General features: G+C 42.2%; 1 protein-coding gene across 2 annotated transcripts in view; it reads left to right on the top strand.

Moving 5' to 3' along the window:
• KIF15 (kinesin family member 15) overlaps window positions 1-21,186 on the top strand; it is a 61,868-nt gene that overhangs the window by 17,285 nt on the left and 23,397 nt on the right. For both annotated transcript variants that reach the window (XM_075921863.2, XM_075921864.2), the window contains exons 13-24: window positions 1,647-1,856; window positions 3,374-3,551; window positions 8,678-8,819; window positions 10,171-10,312; window positions 10,907-11,104; window positions 12,457-12,564; window positions 14,064-14,169; window positions 15,239-15,404; window positions 17,888-18,038; window positions 19,354-19,439; window positions 20,413-20,488; window positions 20,780-20,866. In XM_075921863.2, coding sequence (XP_075777978.2) covers window positions 1,647-1,856; window positions 3,374-3,551; window positions 8,678-8,819; window positions 10,171-10,312; window positions 10,907-11,104; window positions 12,457-12,564; window positions 14,064-14,169; window positions 15,239-15,404; window positions 17,888-18,038; window positions 19,354-19,439; window positions 20,413-20,488; window positions 20,780-20,866 — 1,650 coding nt within the window. The remainder of the gene's footprint in view (window positions 1-1,646; window positions 1,857-3,373; window positions 3,552-8,677; window positions 8,820-10,170; window positions 10,313-10,906; window positions 11,105-12,456; window positions 12,565-14,063; window positions 14,170-15,238; window positions 15,405-17,887; window positions 18,039-19,353; window positions 19,440-20,412; window positions 20,489-20,779; window positions 20,867-21,186) is intronic.

The following is a 21,186-nucleotide window of genomic DNA, read 5'->3' on the forward strand; positions in this document are numbered from 1 at the left end:
ACATCGTGGACCTCGTCCACGATCTCCGCACTAGGCACAGGAAAGTGGCCGTCTAGGGCAGGAGAGCTGCCAGCCTGGCCACCCAGGAGCAGGTGTGCATGAAAATCAAGGGGGTCCACTGAGACCCCCGACCGTGAGCCCTGAGCTTACAATGGCCGTCCTGGGTCAGACTAAAGGTCCATCTAGCCCAGTAGCCTGTCTGCCGACAGCGGCCAACCCTAGGAACCCTGGAGGGGATGGACCGAAGACAGTGACCAAGCCATTTGTCTCGTGCCATCCCTCTCCAGCCTTCCACAAACTTTGGGCAGGGACACCACTCCTACCCCCTGGCTAAGACTACTCCATGGACCCAACCTCCATGACTTGATCTCACTTCCCTTTAAGCTCTGTTCTAGTTGTAGCCTTCACAGCCTCCTGCAGCAAGGAGTTCCACAGGTTAACTATTTGCTTTGGGAAGAAGAACAACTTTCTCTTACTAGTTTGAAGCCTGCTACCTATTCCTTTCCTTTGGTGTCCTCTAGTCCTTCTTTATGGGAACTCAGGAAGAACTTTTCTGACTGCACCCTCTCCACCCAACCCCTGCTTTTAGAGACCTCTATTCTGTCCCCGCTCCATCTCCTCTTTTCTAAGCTGAACAGTCCCAGTCTCTGTAGCCTCTCTTCATCTGGGACCTGTTCCCAACCCCTGATCATGTTAGTTGCCCTCCCCTCTCCCAGCCTTTCTCTTCCCCTCTCCCACCTCCTTTTCCCAGTCTCCCCCAGTTTTGTTCAATAAAGACAGAGTCAATGTTGGAAGAAACGTTATCTTTATTTTGTACATCAATAAGAAGGGGGGCTAGGGAAGGGTAAGTGGAAGGAGGTGAGGGAGGAATGGGGTACGAGCCCCCGATGGGGAGACTGGGCTGGCTCTGCGGGCTTCTGGGGGTGGAAGCTCTCCTGCAGCCCCCCAATTGCCCCCTCTCCCCAGTTGGCAGCCTGCGGCAAGTGCAGCCGGGCTGATGGCCGAGTGGTGTGATGTGCCCAGTGTGGGTACTCCGGGCACTCCAAGCCAGAACTTCTTTGCAAGCGGGGCACCCCTTAGAACTGTGTGTCCGGGGTGGGGGTCGGGACCCTTTAAGCGCAGCCCTCGGCTAGCCTGAGACAGCAGCTCCATGCTCTAAGTCCTCCTCTTATGCCCTGCCGGCACTGCTTCCGGCCATCCTTAAGCCCTGTTCAGAGTCCACTCAATGTGGACTTGCTAGTTCAAATTAGCTTAGTTCGAATTAACTAATTCGAACTAAGTTAGTTCGAACTAGCGCTGTAGTGTAGACGTACCCAAGGTCAGTTTCACTTAAAAATGGGGTAATAAAATATTTTTTTATTTTGTGCATAAAATATTGTTATAGAATCATAGAATACTACAACTGGAAGGGACCTTGGGAGGCCATCAAATCCAGTCCGCTGTCCTCGCAGCAGGACCAAGCACCATCTAGATCATCCCTGATAGATGTCTATTTAACCTGCTCTTTAATATCTCCAATGGTAGATCATTATTTATAGTATCATATAAGTTGTCTGTGAGATATATCTCAATGTCTTTTCTTTGGAGATTGCCACTGTCACTTCCCCCCTTTCCCACTACTAAATCAATGCATTTATTGTTTTAAGACTTTGTTAGAAAAAGTTGCTCAACTAGAAGATCTTTGTGGCAAAAAGGAGAAATTAATTCAGTCCAATAAAATGATAGTTAAATTCCGTGAAGACCATATAGTTCGTCTGGAGAGATTACACAAAGATGCTTGTGGCAGTTTAATGCCTAAAGAGCAGGAGGAGCTCATCAATGAACTGAGGGAGGAATTGCGGTCACTGAGAGAACAGGTACATATTTTTACTCATTGGTCCATATCTAAACAATCTCATGAAGTTAATGAACAACACACACAGAACAAACTTCTTTATTATTTAAAGATAATACATCTGACCTTGATAGCTGTTGGCTTTTAGTTCAAAAGGTAAACTTCTGAGCACAATCTACCCAGTTCTCTAAACTGAAATGACTATACTTACTGCTGTTTGGTTTAAATCACTGTTAGGCTTCCTCATGCTAATGAAAGCTCTTATCGCTGCAGTTAGGAAGCTCAGCTTTGTTTTAAAAATAGAACAGAAAGATAGGCTATTTGAATAATTTTATAGGCAAGCTTACATATTCCAAGCTAAATTGTGATGCTAATGTTTCTAGAGGAGGAAGCTCATATGTAATGATCAGGATTAAAATTGCCTCCTGCAATAGCAAGAATGTTTAAAAAAAATTGAATAATTAATCCCTTAATCATTACAAGGTCTGACAAGTGATTAAAAAATTTAATCGTGATTAATCGCGTGCGCCTCCCCTTTGAAACGCCACCATGGGCGTTTCAACGGGCCAGCGCTGCATGGAGCCTGGGATTAGCTAGAGTCCCCAGCTGATCCCAGTCTCCATGCAGCACTGCCCCCTTTGAACCATTGTGGTTGCATGTCAAAGGGGCAGCGCAACACAGAGCCCAGGATCAGCCTTGGAGTGCCCAGCCATCCTTGGGTTCTGCTGCCACGGGGAACCCAGGATCAGCTGGGGACTCCCAGGTGACCCCGGGCTCCATGGCTGCCCCTTTAAAACACTGCCTCTGGCATTTCAAAGGGGCAGCTGGGGAAATGCTGTGCTGCTGCTGCCCCTTTAAAATGCCACCTCCATGTGCATTTAAAAGGGGCAGCCCTGGATCCCGGGCTCAGCTGGGGCTTTGCACCGCATTTCCACAAAACCTGGGATCAGCTAGGCCCTCCCCAGCTGACCCCAGGCTCCACTACCCGTTGGAAACATGCGGAGGTGGCATTTCTAAGGGTGGCCACTGTACAGCTGATCCCCGGCTCAGCTGTGAGACGGCTGCTCCTTTGAAATGCCGCCTCTTCGTGTTTCAAAGGGGCAGTGGAGCCCGGAGTCAGCTGGGGAGTCCTCAGCTGATCCTGGGCTCTGCATTGCGCTGCCTCTTTGAAGCGCTGCAGCGGCACTTCAAAGGGGCAACACAGCATTAAAGCCTGCAATTAATGCATTAAAAATGTAACATGTTAATCCTGGACTGCGTTAATCGCAGGTGTTAACACACGTCAATTGACAGCCCTAATAATTACTTATTCGTGTATATATGTTTTGGGAATAAATTCCAGTGAAATAATAAAACCAGTTGCCGTCTCTTTAAGAAATCTGAACAGTCCTCCTTTTCTTTTCCTTGTGATTTAATGCTTGTGAAAAATGACCAGCTTGGGGGCCCTGTATACAGAATCCTCTGTGAAATGGCCTTTTTTGTAATCTACTTTGCTTTTTTGCAACACTTCATGTATCCGCATCTCACACGTGTGTATAGATGGAACAACACCCACGAATTGCTAAATATGCCATGGAAAATCACAGCCTCAGAGAGGAGAACAAACGACTTCGTTCCTTACAGTCAGTGAAAAGGGCTCAAGAAATTGATGCTCACACCATTGCAGAACTAGAAAAAGCTTTCTTGGATGCTTCAGCCACAGAGAAAAATCATGGAGGTAAAAATGCACAATGAAATATTCCTTTCATAAGCTAATGCTCATTTTATAGTGTATTTTTTAAAAACCCTACATATTTTCATTAGCACTTAAAATATCGTAGGTGGCAGTATTTCTGGTAATCATGAATTTGACAGTTAAACATTCTTCTTTATTAAATTCACCTCTCTCTATATATAAAAATGTTGTTCCTGTGGGATAACAGAGTGATGTCATCATGTCCCCCTACATCCACAGGTTTTGTCCTCACACAGACTCCCTGCCCTGGACTCTGTTTAGGGATCAGCTAAGCTGTGTGGTAGCCTGACCTGGGCAGACTTCCCCCTCCCAAGGGTCCTGCCCACTCAACTCTAGCTGCAGTCTTTTGTGTAGCCAGATCTGAGCGAGCAGGATCCTTGGGAGAGGGAGTCTGCCCAGGTTGGGTTATCAAGTAGCTTTGCTGGTCCCTGAACAGTGTCCAGGGCAGGGAGTGACTCCATCCAAGGCCTGAGTGCCGCTCCAGATCAGCCTGCTGCAGGTAATGGGGCTATGGCAGCACCACTGCCATTGCTTGCAGGGAGACCCCAGATAGAGGCTTTGGGGCAGCTGGACCTAGAGACATTGAGGGCCTCTCTGGCAGCCAGAGGGCCTTAAGGTGCCATGAGGGAGCAGACCCCCGGGGAAGTGGCGTGGGGCATGGTGGCCAAGGGGGGAGATGCTGGCTGCATGCTGGGCTGGCTCTGGCAGCCCCCTGCTCAGAGGAAGCAACCACTGCACCATGTCCTCTTCTGGCGGCTGCCTGTGGGGCATGCTAAGCTTTTGCTTGCTGCATAGGGATGGGAGCAGCAAGTCCGTGCTCCTCCCGTGTGGGGGCTCTTAGCCCCCCCAACCCATGGGGTTGCTCTGCGCCCCACATCCCCAGCCACCTGCCACCCCATTCTCTGCTGTACCCTAATTGGCTGCATCCTGAGCCCAGCACTGAGTCGTCCGAGTGGAACCCCCAGCCTAGCAACAACTCCTGTGGTATCACAGAGGGAAGGCACAACAGTATTCACAGCAACTGCCATCACGGCCAAGTGGGGGTGCAGTAGCGAGGGGGTGCCTGCCTCTGCATGGTGGCACCCATAGACCCCTTCACTGCGTGGCCCCCTCGGCCCTCTTTCCATCCTCCCAAGTGCTCAGCCAGTCTCCATCCCTCCCCTTCTCAACCTGGCATCCCAAAGGCACCCCTCCCTCCAGCCTCCTTCTCTACCTCCTTTCCTTTTCCTCTGCCCACAGACATCCCCCTTTTCTGCTTTCCAGCACCGCAGCAATGCCACCTTTGCTGCCCTTTCTCTCCAGGCAGCTGCCCAAATCCTGTTGTCACAGCACCCAGAACATCCCTCCTCAGTTTCACCTTCACATGTAGAGGCCAGGATCTACTTGAGTTACAAATTCAGACTAACTTTCTTTGATGTCACCACTCATATTTTTAAATTAACCTCTCTTATGCACATCTATTTCATGACTATTTTGATCTCCTTTATTTAAAAAAAATTGCAGTCCACATTTACAAAAAGAGCGCGTAAACCCCTGAAATTCCTGCATATGGGTCTGGAGCTGTTTCTTTGTTGGTTATGTTGCCCGTTTGTGGGAGTAGCTAGGGTTTGTGTAAGAAGAGAAGAAAGGGGGATAGGGTGTATGTGGGGGGATGGGTAGTGCGGTAAGGGAGATAGTGGGGGTGAGGGTGATATAGGAATGGAGGCAGGGGGATGGGCAGTGTGGGGGTGCCAAAGGGAGGGGCTAGGGAACGACAGGGGTGTAAGAATGGAGGAAGGAAATGGTGGTAGGGATAGGCAGTCCGGAAGGGGGAGGGGTTAGGAAGCATGGTTATATATTGAGATGGAGGTAGGGATGGAAGGAGGGGAATATGGGCAGTGTGGGGAGGCGTTAGGAAGGATGGTGGGTGTAGGAATGCAGGCAGGGGAATGGGAGTGTAGAAATGGAGGACAGAGGTGTGGGGCTAGTGATAGAAGAAGGGGGGTGGGCTGTGGGTGGCCCAGATTACCCCATTGGGTTCTCTTCCTGTGTGACCCAAATTTGGTTCTCAGTAGGACGTGGGCACGGAAAGCTGGGAGCTCCTCCATGGTTCCATGTCTCTCCTTTGCACCCTTTCCGCACGGAGCATGTCTTAGTCCTATGGAAGAAGCTGGCTTGCCAGCTGGAAGGGCACATAGAGTGCTGCTGTCCTTCAAAGATGGGCAGTAACCGAGTGCAGAGAGCAGGGAATTCTCTCTACCTGGCCACTCGCACATAACCCATCCCCTGCTCCTTGCTAGCAAGCAGAGTGCCTAGGAGCACCCAGAATGAAGGGGATGCCTTGGGAGTTGGGCCCCATTTTACTGATGGTATTTGGTTTTCATTTACACGTGAGGCCCTCAGAGCATAGCCTTTCCAGACAAGTCACTTCTAGGGATGTAAGAGACTAGTCAGCTATCCAATAGGCAGAAGCTCATTGGATAGTTGACTAGTGATGCAATTAATTGTTCAGCAAGGGGGTGGCGGGAGCAGGAGCCAGGGTTGGGGGGAGCCGCTTAAGAGCCAGTTCCCCCCCAATCACTGTCTCCACTGGGGGCAGGGAAGGTAGAGATACAATGGAAACGGTGTGAGCGGGGACTGAAGCAGTCTTCACTTGCGTCATTTCTGCTGTGATTCTGCTTTTAAAATGTACAAAAGCCCTAACGGGGCTCTTGTACCTTTCAAAGGCTCAGGTGCCACAAAGTGTAGTCCCTGCAGGGCTTCTGCTTTTGAAATGTACAAAAGTCCCAGTGTGGGGACCTTGTACATTTCAAAGGCTCAGGTGCTGCAGAGAATGTGGGGCCAGCGGCATCCTGTGCTCCCTGCTGCTTCCTTTTAAAATGTGCAAGATCCCAGGGGGGATCTTGTATATTTCAAAAGGAAACCCCATGCTTCCTGCAGGACTTCCCCATTTGAACTGTAGCAAGAGCCTGGCAGGACTTTTACTATAGTTCAAAGGCAAGACGCCCTTATAGACCATTCAAAGAGTCAATGGAAATCCCATCGACTATTTGATTAATCTAAATGTAACATCACTTAGTCACTTCTCCGTAGTCCTCTGCTAGCTTCCAGGAGAGGCTCCGAACTCTGCACATGAATGAACTATTTTATTGGCAGGTAGTGCAGAAGTGGGAAGAGTGCGGTGAGGGGCTGGTTAGCAATTGAAGGGCACCAGAGGACAGGATGGGCTTAGAGTGTTCACATAGAAGGATCTGTCCAGGAATGTGGTGGGCATGAGTGAAGAAGGGTGCGAGTGACTTGGGGCCGTGATGAGTGCAGCTGGGCTCAGTGCAAGATTAATAGCTCTCTGGCTGCAAAAGCGGCCAGTGGGAGGAGGGTTGGCAAGCATAGTAAGCAGCGGGCACAGCCCCCCAGTATAGTATTTTTAAAATGAAAAACTTAAGCTGAGAATGTGAAACAATTTCATAAAACTTATATTTTTAACTTTTCATCATTTTATTTTACCACATGGTAGTGTTAAAACATTCTTTGAAAGTGCCCATTTTCATTGCATGTTATGTTACTGTATAGTAGTTTGTAAGGATGTAAAAGACTTACCAGTTCTGGTTAACCACTATGGCTACGTCTACACTGGCCCCTTTTCCGGAAGGGGCATGTAAATTTCAGCAGTCGTCGTAGGGAAATCCGCGGGGGATTTAAATATCCCCCGCGGCATTTAAATAAAAATGGCCGCCGCTTTTTTCCGGCTTTTAAAAAAGCCGGAAAAGAGCGTCTAGACTGGCCCCGATCCTCCGGAAAAAGTGCCCTTTTCCGGAGGCTCTTATTCTTACTTCAAAGTAAGAATAAGAGCCTCCGGAAAAGGGCACTTTTTCCGGAGGATCGGGGCCAGTCTAGACGCTCTTTTCCGGCTTTTTTAAAAGCCGGAAAAAAGCGGCGGACATTTTTATTTAAATGCCGCGGGGGGTATTTAAATCCCCCGCGGATTTCCCTACGACGACTGCTGAAATTTACATGCCCCTTCCGGAAAAGGGGCCAGTGTAGACGTAGCCTATGGGTCTGGGCAGGGGACTGCTTTGGGGCCATCGGAGCATCCCCTGTCCATGGCATGCCTGGCCACATTCCTCCCCCTTCCGCTCTGTTGTAGGTTACACTGCAAAGCGCACAGCAAAGCCTCCTCTCTGGGACCAGGGCCAGCAGCAGCCCCTGCCAGCCCCACTCCTGGGGAGGCTTTACTGAAGCTTAAATAAGTTTTATACTGCAGAGCCTGTAACCTCTATGATTTTTAACATTTACATGATTCAATTTTTAATTGCATTTTTACAGCCCTAGTAGCTTGTATGGGTTTGAACCTCTTTTGGTCTGTGACACTCTCATCCAGCAACATCTATAGTCTGGTAGGGCTGCAGATGTTTCTGGATCAGAGACCACCAGCCACAGACGTTGCCAGGGGCTGAGAGCTGAGCCAGTCTGGCATCTTGCAAAGCCAGTATCCTGAGGGCAGAAAGCCTGGCCAGTGGGCTTGAAGCTGGAGCAGGGCCAGCTGCTGGAGGCTCAGAGCCAGGACTGCCAGGGGCAGCATGCTGGCAGAGCTTGGCAGGCAAGAGATGAGTCCTGGGAAAGCCCCAGGCCTGACATCCCCTGGTTTGGCAAACTCCCCTGTTCAGAACTGCGCAGGTCTTGAGGGTGCCAGACAAGGAAGGGCCAACCTCTAATATATATTTGTTTTCTACTTCATCCTTTGTACAAAAAATTGAAAATGTTAAACCATTGGTATGCTGTAATCATTGTCTTTATACTGACTAATATTGTCTGTTTTCTTGTTCATTCCATTAGTCTGTATCAATTTTTTGTTTGTTTAGATTTTTACAATCTCTTTGGGCCATGAACTGCCTTTTTCTTCTTTGCTTTCACAGCATCTAACAGTAGAATTGAGCTTCATGACTAGATTGTACAATAATACAAATAATAAAAATTACAAAGTGTTCAGTGATCATGTAGACTATTTTTAGTGTACATTTGAATTAGTCTAAGTTGCTGGAATGTTAAATAACTTGCTCTTGCTTTGTTGATAGAGCTTACGATTCTTATTTATTCAGGATGATTTTCAAGGGTGTCTGTTTGATTGTTAGGTCATCAGTTGTATTCCACTACTGCATCAACAGAAAACAATTCATTGGTGTCTTTTGAAAGGTTGAAAGCACGCCTGCTGCATATTCAGAGTGAACTGGCAGGTTCAAAACAAGAATATGAAGAATTTAAAGAGCTAACCAAGTAAGAGGAAACAATGTAGCAATGTTTTAAACTAATATTCTTCTGCAAAATATATCTTGCTAGAATACACATGTATTTGTATCCTGTTATGGTCAAATCTTAAACCTAGAATATTGCCCAAGTAAACTTTATCTTCTGGGGGGAGCCAGAGTGAGGCGGGGAAAGGAAAATATAATTGCCTTCATATCATCACAATCCCTTGAGCATGTCTGTAGACATCACGTTAGTCTTGTATAGTTGGAGACACACCCTGCAATGGTTCTTCACATTGGGATAAAGGGATCCTCTGCAGAGAAGATCTTTATGATGTGCAGTTTCCCCAAATCCTGTTTTGTATTGTAGAAGTCCACTTGAAAAGAGGGATGAGTTCATTGTCATTGTTTTTTTTTCATGGAGATTATTTTTAACTTTCTGCAATGCAAAAAAATTAACTGAGTTTGGAGAAAGGAAATTTTGATAATTTGTCTGGGTAACACACTTAATTCAATTGGCCCCCTTTCCTCTCTCCCAGAAAAAGATTGTCCCAATTTCTATACTGTAGTCTCATTCATTTAAATAAAAAGAAATGCTGCTGCTGTGACTGTCTTAACACATTTCTCTGCCGTGCAACTCATTTTTCTTTTCAGTATCTGTAACTTGTTTTTATGACCAAGGTTTTCAGAAGTGACCGATGATTATGGATTCTTCAGTTCTTAGGTGCTATAATTGAAAGTAATCAGAAAGCAACAAGTGCACCTCCCATAGCAATTCTGAAGGTACATCCACAGAGTACCTTATTTGGAAATAACTTAGCCCTCATCTACACAGCAGGCAGTTATTTTGAAATAATGTTGAAATACTGTCAAGCTGGAGGACTTCTTACTCCAACTCCTGGAACTCTCATTGTACGAGGAGTAAGGGAACTCAGAGGAAGTGTACTCTATTTTGAAAAGTGTGGCTACTGCCACAATAGCAGTGTCCCTGTTGGCAGGCCTGTTTAGAGATTTATATTAATCTTGTCAAGCTTCAATTCAAATTTCTGATTCACATGCAACTGTAGATAACATTAATGCTTAAAGTTTTGGCATGGGTGATGTGATCTGCTCTTTAGAGAAAACAAAACTCTGAAACTCAGGTGTTGCTGAAGAATGAAGTGATTTTTCCATTTTAAGGTTATGTTTGTGTGCATATAATTAATTATGTGATCACAGCAGCTTTTAATACTCTTAATAGGATCCACTGATTCTATAAATAGCATAGTCTCAAAACTGAAATACGTTCATCCAAGCATCAAAATATCTAATTGTTTTCAGCAATTTACTGTCAGTACATGCTAATTTCTGGCCTTTGTGGTAAAATTGTATCTAAACAGGAAAAAGCATCTTGAAATGGAATCAGAACTTCAGTCCCTTCAGAAAGCAAACAAGCATCTTGAAAATATTTTGGAGGCAACCAAAGCACACAAACGTCTTGAAGTCTCTCAGCTGAATAAAATGCACAGAGAAACTATTATGGTATGTGAATCTATTAATGAGAAGTTGTAAATATAGCCCTATATAGTTGCATCTGAGTTGGAAGAAACAAAAGCTTTCTTTAGTAAAAATCAGAATGTGAAATCCTTTGCTTAAGAAGTTTTTTTAGTATATAAGCTCACTATGTGATTAACTGATAGCTTCATTTCAACCTTTTATTCTGAAATACTTTCTGATACTCAACTAGAGCTGCAGGGTTCTGCCACTGCCTGCAGAGACTGGCATCTGTAAGATACCCCTGCCACCTGAAGCAGCAGCTGTCTCCGCACTCCCCCTCCAAACTCTGACCCACCTTAGGTGGAAGGACCCTGCAGCTCCAAGCCCCATTGGTGGCTCCCAGCCAGTCCCCATAGCCGCCCAATGGCTTAGTTTGTCATTGATATTTTTCATAAAAATCGGGGATAGGTCACAGGGCTTTTGTGATTCTTTTTTTTTTTTTTAAACCCGTGACCTGTCCCTGACTTTTATTAAAAATACCCGTGTCAAAATCTTAGCCTTAACTATGATCTGTGACTATTTTATACTTGTGACTATTTTATACTTAAATTAATGCATACTTCAAAATTTCTGCAACAGAACATGACTACTCCAACGAAGGCTTATCAACTAAGGTCTCGTCTGGTGCCACGAATAAGCCCTGAAATTTTGGTGTGTGATTCCATAAACATTCAGAGTCCAGGAGAGATGGTGGATGATATTTTCAATGAGCCAGTTCCTCCAGAGATGAATGAACAAGCTTATGAGGCCATTGCTGAGGAGCTCAGAATGGTGCAGGTAAATCTCCAGGATAAGAGGAGAAGTGAATATGTAATTGTTTTTGTTTGTGTTTTTACAAAAGCATGTTTTGATGATCATTAAATGGGCCTTAACAAAGATGCTAATTATCTTACCCATTACGAAGATAGCTTCCCCAATTATCACCCCTAATATCATCTCAGAGACACTAACTCTCCCTCCCCCTCCTTCTAAAGTCTGATTTGTCAATTTTATGTTTTCACTTTTTTTTATTGTATCCCTTTGGTATATATGGTCATGCCGATTTTCTTCCACAATTTGATCTGAGGAAGTGGGTCTGGCCCATGAAAGCTTATCATCTAATAAACCATCTTGTTAGTCTTTAAAGTGCTGCATAGTCCTGTCTTTTTTGTTTCAGCAAGACCAGACTAACATGGCTACATCTCTATTACTATTATGTAATTTGTTTTCATTGAAAATAACTTTGGTTTTATTTTAACAATTCACTTATGAAACAAAAGTAAATGCTTAATACATATTTTAGCAAATTGTGATGCCTAATAGCATGTTATACTATACTTAAGCACCTCTAGCATTTCTAGTGTAAATTCTACTAAGAGTTGGTTATTTTAATTCATACTTGTTCTGCATTTTTTTCTTTCTTTTATGCATTTATGACAAGACTTGAGTTAGCAGAAATGGCACACTCCCAGGCATTTAAACCTAATTACTCAAACCAAACCGTTCAATCATGCGGAGATTCAGGCAGAGATGCCACCACCGTTCAAAACGCTGGCTTAGTTCAAAGCTAGAAGAAACTGAAGTATTTTGAGAACCCATCTAAAAGCTGTGTGTGAAACCTCAGTTTTTATCCTTTTTTAAAATTTCCTAATGAGGCACTTTTGCCATAGAGTGCGACAAAGAATTTGAACTAATCTTGGTAATGTGACTCTAACTTTCATTAATAGGAAAACTTATCTATAACAACAGAACTCCTCCCTGGACTACTCTTTAAACATTCCATAGAACTCTCAGAACTTCCCAGAAATCTCTAATTCATTTTTGTCTATTTTGAAGAGCAGTTTAAATGGATAGGGCTGATCCATCACAGTTATACACATATACTAAAAGTTGAGAATGTGTGTGTTTGTAGACTGGCTCCCATGTTTATATTTGACTTTCAGGGATCTCCCAGAGATCTGGGAATTCACTGAAAGTAAGGGATTATGCCTGTGTACTGATAAGCCAGTATTCATCTGTATCCTTGTTTCAAATGATAAAGACTTAAAATGGTCAAGGTTTTTTATTTGTGCACAGAAGAACTGATCATATGCCATATGAAAACAACTGGAAAAGAAGCTGTTTAATTATGCATATCTGCCATGTTACAGGAACAACTGAACACTCTTCAGATCAAGTTAGATGAGGAAGAAAGTAATAACATAAAACTTCAGCAGCATATTGATAAACTGGAGCATCATTCTGCACAAGTGCAGGAGGTGAGGCAGCTGCATAAATCAGATTTTTGTGAGATTATACAGGTGGTGTGAATTACCAATCACATTTCTTAACTATTTTCTGGCCCCCTTTAGTGAGTTTTAAAGTGTTTATTGGATTTTTAAGAGGCAAAACTACTAAAATTGTAATACGAGAACTGAGCAGAAAGACCAGTTAGAGAACATCTATATCAGTGCTCTATAAAACTTATTTTGAAATATTTGAAGTTGCTTGATCATAGAGTAAAGGTATAAATGGCAAGATGCCTACTGTTGGTGCTTTTTGCCCAATTTCGTGATGTGAGTAAATTATCATTTATCACAAAATATTTCCCCTAAACTTTTGCAATGCTAAAAATACACTAATTTTAGTTGTGAATGAACAAAAGTATCATTACTAAATATAAAGTTTACAGGTCCCCTTTCTTTATTTTTCTATTTGTGCATCTACGTGGCCTAACTAATGAAAACTAAAAGTTGTGTAGAACATTTTCTGCAGTATATGCACACTGCATGGTTTAACACATACCACACAGATCACCCCCTCTGTGACTCGAAGTGACTTCGCTCAAGATATGTCTACACTGCAACACTATTTCAAAATAACTAGCGCTATTCCGAAATAACTTAGTCCGCATCTACACAACAGGCAGTTATTTAAAAATAGTGTCAAAATATTGTCAAGCTGCAGTACTTCTTACTCCGACTCCTGTAACCCTCGTTGTACAAGGAATAAGAGAAGTCGGAGGAAGAGTGCTCTATTTTGAAAGAAGTGCTGTGTAGACGCTTCCTATTTCAAAATAAATTATTTCAAAATAAGCTACGCAATTGACGTGGCTCAATTTGCATAGCTTATTTCAAGTTAAGCCCTGCAGTGTAGATGCACCCGTAGCTTCCTAACCTCATTAAAGGTGTGGGAAGAATTTTTATAAAGTTCATTTGAGACAAAATATGCAATATAGGTGTGAAAAATTATCCCACTAAGATATGATTCACTTTTGTTGACAGGCAGGTTTTTATAGATGGTGGTCTCACAGTAAAATTAAGGAATAGATTTTAGGGGAATGCCATAAAATAGATAATATGCTCTCTTTGTGGTGTAAAGATGTGTGGCAAAGGGAAGATCAGATTGACAGACAGGAGTATTAGTCTTCCCTCATCCTTCCACTACTTCAGCCAAGGAGCAGATAAGTTCTAAATTGTCCCATGCAGGGTACTGAAAGCAAGACTGATTGGTCTTTTTTAGGTTAATTTGTTTCTCAGTTACTTCAAGCTCCCAATTTATTGAGCTCCATTCTCAACCATAACGTATCTGAATGTTCAGGATTAAAGTGGTTAGTTTGATTATAAATATCCAAAATAACTTTCCCAGCAGAGAAATGCATCTTATATAGTCAGAATTAGAAAATACACAACACAGAATATTTCTATTATTTCAACTGTTTTATATACAGTACCCCTCTACTGCTCTTCCATTTTCATATTTTATTTCTCTTTTAAAGCTCTTCTCCTCAGAAAGAAGTGACTGGAACAAAGAAAAGCAGGAACTCCTTGGACAGATACAATTTCTCAAAGTACAACTTCAAGACACTCAAAGCAAGACCGATAGTAAGTCTATGTAGCCCAGAAATGCTATTTGAATTTCTTAAGAGGTTTCATGCTTGGAAGCTGTTGCAACACATGGCTGAATAACTGTTTTGGTTGGGTCATTAGTTACATGTAATTCTGTCCTGAGTAATTTTTCCTGTCTATTCTTGATCAGCCTGCATAGTTGGTCTAGAGTTTAAGGACAGAAAAGGCCACTAGATCATCATCTCCAACCTCTTCGATTTCACAGGATCTCCCATAATAGACATTTAAGGAGATGATTCATTCAAGTGAATATGAAATGGTTTAGAAGGTAAAAATAATAAAGGGAAAAAGTACAGTCATTCTACCAAGCCACAAATCCAGATTCAGAAGCAGCTTTTAACCTATCTTCCTTATTTTTTCCAGTCTTATAATGTTAACTTTTTTAAAAAGTCTTCTTGTCTTAACTACTACTGGTGTTGGTCTGCTAAAATGCCTGCATTATATTCTGAGGGCATCGACTAGCATATCTATGTATTTTTGTCATTTCCAGTTCTTATATATTGGTTAGACAACTAGAAATATAGTCATGTTTGTACTCCGTTTTCCTGATATAGCTATTATACAAGGCAGTGGTACTTTTCTCATTCCATACTACACCAAACTTCTCAACATGGTTGGTTCAGAATATTTTTAAGACTCAAGTGTAGTAAACATGTAAACTAACTTAAGCTGACATTTTAAAATAAATAAAATGTGAGAACACTTAAAAATAAATTCTAAATCTATCCTCAAGATTATGCTGCCAATAAAATTAACATGCATTTAGTTTACAATTCTGAGTTACATTTACATGTTTCCTCCCTTAGCCTCTTTTGATTCTGAGTACACTTTTTCTACAAATCAGTACTCTATTTACCTTTCTTTGCTTCTTTTTTTTCTCAAGTTATTTTCCCCTGCGGATTTTTGAGAAAATGGCCATTTTACTGAGAATTGTGTGAAGTTTTATTTAATTTTCAGAGTTTAATAACATCCTTGATACTGCTTCTGCAGGTGAGCAGGTTTATATATTAACAAAACTTTATTCATTTCTGCATATTTTTGACAGTATTAAAAAGTGAAGTCCATGATTTACGCATTGTCCTGCAATCTGCAGACAAGGAGTTGTCTGCTGTAAAAATAGAGTATAACACCTTCAGAGAGAAACAAGATAAGGAAATGAGCCAACTCTCTATGAGACATATGGATGTACAACTTCAGCTGGATAATGTTAGGTATGTGGTCAGCTTCTTGTTAGTGGAAGTTTCTAAGTCTTCCACATGGGAGTGTATCCAGATTCTTCATTGTATGCTAATATGTGGCAACTTTCACTTCCAATAATCATTCCTTTAAAGAAGAGTTCAAGTTAACCAACATATTGTTTGGTATGTAGGCACACTATTTTCTCAGGCTCAACTTTTTCCCATATATTTAGATTTGGGGGGGGTGAAATAAACAAGATTACTGTGAAGCCCCCTTAACTTCAACATTAGTACCCATCGTATTTTTCATTGTAGTAGAATCTCTGAATTAGACATCTCAGGAACAGAGGTTGTGCGTAAATCTGAAACGTTCAGAATTACAAACAAAGTACAATTTGGGCTTCAGATTCAGTAACTGACACAAGCTCAGGCTTCAGCAGCAGCTGAGCTCCCTACTCAGAGCTGGCATGATTTTGCAAGCTTGTTCTCCCGGTGGGGTGAGAACAGCATTTCCCCTTCTTGGGGTGGGGGTGGGGGGTAAAAACAGTGCATCCCTCTGCTCTGCTAGCTCTGGCTGCCTTGGCTTTGGCAGCCCAGCATCTTAATGCAAGTGGCTGCCTGAAGTGAGATTGGGGGCAGGCAGCCCAAATATGCCTACATGTAATACTGATATAATACAGTAGTTAATTTTTTTTTTGTTTGGCCACTTATGCTGTCTGGTTTCTTCTGGTTTCACATGGTTCCTGTTGACCAGTCCATAACTCTGGTTGTGGAGATTATCTTTGAGGTTCTACTGTAAATGTGATTTTTTTTTCCAATAAGTGTTCTGATCTCCCTTAAGTAGACTCAATTTGCTGAAGAAGCATGGGGTTTTTTTCAGTTCTTTAAAGCTGAAATTAAAAGCCTCGCTCAAGTCTGCCCATGTCACTGCTTCACATTGTTGTATGCATTGAAAAATCCATATACCTAGAATGAAAACATACATTTAATATACAGTTGTTCAAAGGCTGCAAATTCAAGACTGAAAATCAGTATATGCTACAGGCTATAATTGACATTAAGGATTATTAGGAGCAGGAAACTGGTAAGATTTTATTTATCATTCAATAGCACGTTAAGCAATATTAAACTGGCGTATTTGCACAAAAGTAGCACAAATTCAGTGCATGGGAAACCTTTTCCATTAAGCAAGCTGACAGTAAGTCTTGACTGCATTATCATTTTACATCCTGTTGGGATTACATCTTATGCAGCGTGTGACATTTAAGCAACATAATGGAGAGAACCACGCCTGATTACATGGTTTCACTGATTCCCTTATTTAAAATATTGAGAGACTGACTAGAGACGCTTTAGTAAAATAAATCTACAGGTTCTGTATTCATTCTGTTTCATAACCTTTGTCAACAGGTGCATAGCCCCTCTAATTTTTTTACTTTTAACTTAAAGTATTAAGTAACGTACGTGTGTGTGTGTGTGTGTGTGTGTGTACGTGTACACACTCTGTGTCCCGCAGCCTCTCCCCCTTCAGCCACCCCACCTCCTCCAGGCCGCCTTGGTGCTAGGGGTGGCAGCTGTGTGGCCTTCCTGAAGCTAGGCGGGTGGGACAGGCAGACCAGGAGCCATGCAGCCTCCCCCTTGAGAGGGTGAGTGGAGGGGTCTCGGAGCCACATGGCCTCTGCTCAGCCCAAACCCCCTAGCAGCTGTGGGGGAGAGCTGGGCATGGCCAGGCTTCGCCCTCCCCCCCTTCCTGGGGAGGGGGGGGAGTGTTGGGCCTGCAAGACTAGGAGAGGCCCTTTTCCCCCCTCCCCCCCTCCGGCCACCCAGCAGCTGGAGGGAGAGCACTGGGCCAGACTTAGCAAAATCCAAACCCCCCCAGCAGCTGGAGGGGGGGGGGGGTGAGCCGGGGCTGGTCTGGCCTCAGGGGTCCGGGAGGGGAGGGGGGTTGGGGCTACCTACCTCCAGAGAGGGGTTGGTGAGCACAGTGAGTAGGGGAGCACCACCCCCTAGTATTCCTTAAGACAACAGTTGAAATGAAAACATAAGCTATACAACTTGCAGAAATCTCTTGAGACATATTATACATGAGTAAGAGAGTGTGACTGAATAAACATGTGTGGATACACAGGGCCAGCCTGATGTTAATCACTACCATCAGCAGACAAATGATGACTGATGGTGACTAAAGTATCACTTATAATCTTTAAGGGTGTAAATCTTGGCTATTTAATTTAGAGGAAAGCAGCAGTGGCTGTATATCCAAAACAGCACAGCCTCTCTCCCACCATCTCCACCAATACCCCTTAAAACATTTAAGGTATTACTTCATATTTTGGGAATTGTCGGGGTGGGGGTGATGACACAACCAAAGCCTGTAAGTCTTGACATGGCATCCATTTTTATAAAACAAGACAACACGCTCTGAATTATCTGTAACTTTTTTAAAAATATTAAGATATTTATTGTCCAGTACAAATTCTTGTTTTCTAATAATGTCAAAACAAAATTTTATGAAGGCTAGAACATGAAAAGATTCTTGAGGGAAAAACAAGTCTGCAGGATGACTATGACAATTTACATGAAGTAATGAAGTTTCAGACTGACCAGCTGAAGCAACAGCTTGAAGACAGCAAACGAGAAAGTGAAGCACTGAAAACTGAGTTACATGTAAGAAATACAAAGCTGTTACACAGTATAATCGCACTGCTCACTTAATCAAATTATGTAACATCTATTAACACGATTTCACCAATGTTAGGCCATAATACTATCTTGATAGTGGTCCTGTCTGGGAAGGTGTTACTTCTAGAAGTTTGTTTAATTTTCCAGCTGACTCTTGGAGTCACTGGTTAAGGGAAAAAATCCAGTCACATTATGCTAAAGTTTTTTGTCTGCCAAAGAAATCATTATCTATTGATGGGGTTTGATTGAGAGGCTAATTCCTAAAGAAATTAGGCATTACTTTTAAGGTGACTTTTGGGAGGTATACCTTGGAGGGTTCAGATTTCAATTCTGGCTAAAAGTGGCATCTCTGAAATAACTGAAAGTTTATGCTTGTATGCGCTGGCAGTAATGCTCTTGTCATAGTGATTTATTAATTCTATCCTGGCATCTAGTTGCTGCTTTCCTTGAAAACTTGACACCAACTTCAGTGATTGCAGAGCACATCAACAAATTTGTGCAAGGGCTTTGGCAAATGCTTTTGCCTCCTTTCTGCATTGTATACTGGCTGCCTGATCCACAAACTTATTTCAAGGTTTCTCTTTTGGCATTTAAAGAAATAATTGACAGACTGGAAAATATATGTTCCTTTTTAAAATTAACATTCTATATTATTTAACTGCAAAAAAAACACCTAAATTATAGATCAGAAAACAGTTGAGTTGTCAGTATGCTCTAGAGTTTACCTTTTAGAATTCGGGTTCAAGACCTTTGTTTTTGTTTTATGTATGCTTTATATAGCATTTTGAGATTTCTATTTTTTTTTCTTCCTCCTTTCTAATCTTCCTTTGGTTTTACATTACTTTTTTGAAAGACTGGTTGAACCTCTCTAGTCTGGCCTTCTCTGGTCTGGCAACATATGTGGTATGGCATGATTTTAGTTAGCTGGATGTTCACTTATCACGAGTGTGGCCATGTTTTCTGTGGTCCTATAAAGTTTGTTTATAGCCGCCAGTCCTGGCGCTCAGTGTTCTGGGCTGTTATTTAACTCCAGTTTACCACTAAATGTCTTCTAAGAGCCCAATAAGCAGTGGAAGTGATAGTAATGCTGCTAGACAATATTGTCGTCGTCGTCATGGTATGGCAAATTCTCTTGTTTGGCATTGGTCAGGTACTGAGGTTGCCAGTCCAGAGGTTCAACCTGTATTATATTATTACATGTTGATACCAAATATCCAAAAGCCTCTTAACAGAAGAGTTTAAAATATGTTAATTGGTATACTTCAAACAGAATGTTATAACAAATTATATTGTGTTTTAGAATCTCTTGGAACTTTTGGAAATGGAAAAAGGACGTAATGAAAAACTAACACTGCAATTACAAGAAGACAAAGAAAATAATTCCAAGTGAGTAGTATTATTGTGGTTTTGATTTCCAGTTGAAGTCAATGGTCCTATTGCTAAGTTTCATTTTTTGTAGCTCTTGCTATTGACATACATTTTTCCAAAAATAATGAAACAAGCCTTTTAAATGCATTGTTATGGAAAATACCTCTGAGTTAACTTACCAGGAATAAATTTGACCCAAAGACTGTTGAGTTTGTTAAACTTCTGAAATCCCTGTGAATGATGAATTTTGTAATTGTCATTATTTATTGCCTGATATAAGGTGAAACATGCTTAAGATGTTCGTTCAGTAAATATGGATGCACTCTTTCTAAAAAGAGAAAATAATTAAAAATCAATGCGCTACCAATACTTTCAGTTCACCTGAAAACATCTGTGCAGAAAAGCCTTAGAGATTTTCATCCCTTGGGAGCACAGAGATGATTACTTGATGGATTTTTAATTAGTGTCTTTGCCCTACTAAAGAAAGCACTACTACTTTTGTAAGTGAAAGATCTAACACCAGCTGCAGTGCATGGCTGCAAGCAGACCCATTAGCTTTTTGAATAGCATTAATCAGCTAGTAGAGGTAGAGAAAGGAATCTTTAAAACTAAATGGGACCCAGGGCCAAACTATGTAGTTTGTTTCTTGTTGAAGCTGTCTTTTTTTTCTTAAAAATCAGGACTGTGTAGCACTTTAAAGACTAACAAGATGGTTTAATAGGTGATGAGCTTTTGTGGGCCAGACCCACTTCCTCAGATCAAATAGTGGAAGAAAATTGTGACAATTTTCTTCCACTATTTGATCTGAGGAAGTGGGTCTGGCCCACAAAAGCTCATCACCTATTAAACCATCTTGTTAGTCTTTAAAGTGCTACACAGTCCTGTTTTTTGTTTCAGCTGCACCAGACTAACACGGCTACATTTCTACCACTTTTTTTTCCTTAGGTTTTGATTAAGTCTCTTTATAAGAAGCATATTCTTTCTATTCTAGGGAACTTTTGAAAGTACTTGAAAATATACAGCTGGAAAAACAGTCCTCTGAAATGATGGCACGATGTGAGCAGCAGGTAAAAAACACATTTTGACAATTGAAAATTGGATTTCAATGGATGTCATGTATATTAATGGCAATAGAACTTTTTATTGATGAACTAAGTATTAGAAGATTAATAGTAAAACAAATTCAGTGTTTTCAAGTCTTAATAATCACAATAGCTTTTTAACCACCTTTTGGCCTCTCCAGCATATTAAGCAATACATCTATGTCTCTTGGGTTATTCCTAGTGGTATGTTTATACTAAATGTACACAAGATAGAACAAGGGCTCTTTCCATAACTAAAATTGAAATTTCTTCCAGGAAGCAAAATTACAGAAATTAGAACAGAATCTGGCTACTGCTGAGGAGGTTATTGCTTCTCTGGAGAGGACTAACTCTGCTGATAAGGTATCTACTTCTATTGTTGGTTCACATGTTCTGTAAGAAATTAGCTTCCTTACAGCAGAGCTGAAAGCCAAGCCCTTCCTAATTGCAATACTAGATGGGAAAAGTTTCTCACTACATCTGACACAGGATCTGCAAGACAGCTGGGGAAAGAAGGGTGGCACAGTGCCAGAGAAAACAGGATGGAGATATAAGGGGACAACTGGAGAGGGAAGACAAAAGAGTTGTTTTGTCCAGCAGATAGCACAGCTAACTCAAGGTCATGAACAGATCACCAATTGATTAATAGGAGCTTCCAATCAGGCTTATCTGCTGAGGAATTG

This window comes from Pelodiscus sinensis, chromosome 2 (assembly GCF_052426305.1).
Source record: "Pelodiscus sinensis isolate ZL-2025 chromosome 2, ASM5242630v1, whole genome shotgun sequence".
Lineage (NCBI taxonomy): Eukaryota > Metazoa > Chordata > Testudines > Trionychidae > Pelodiscus > Pelodiscus sinensis.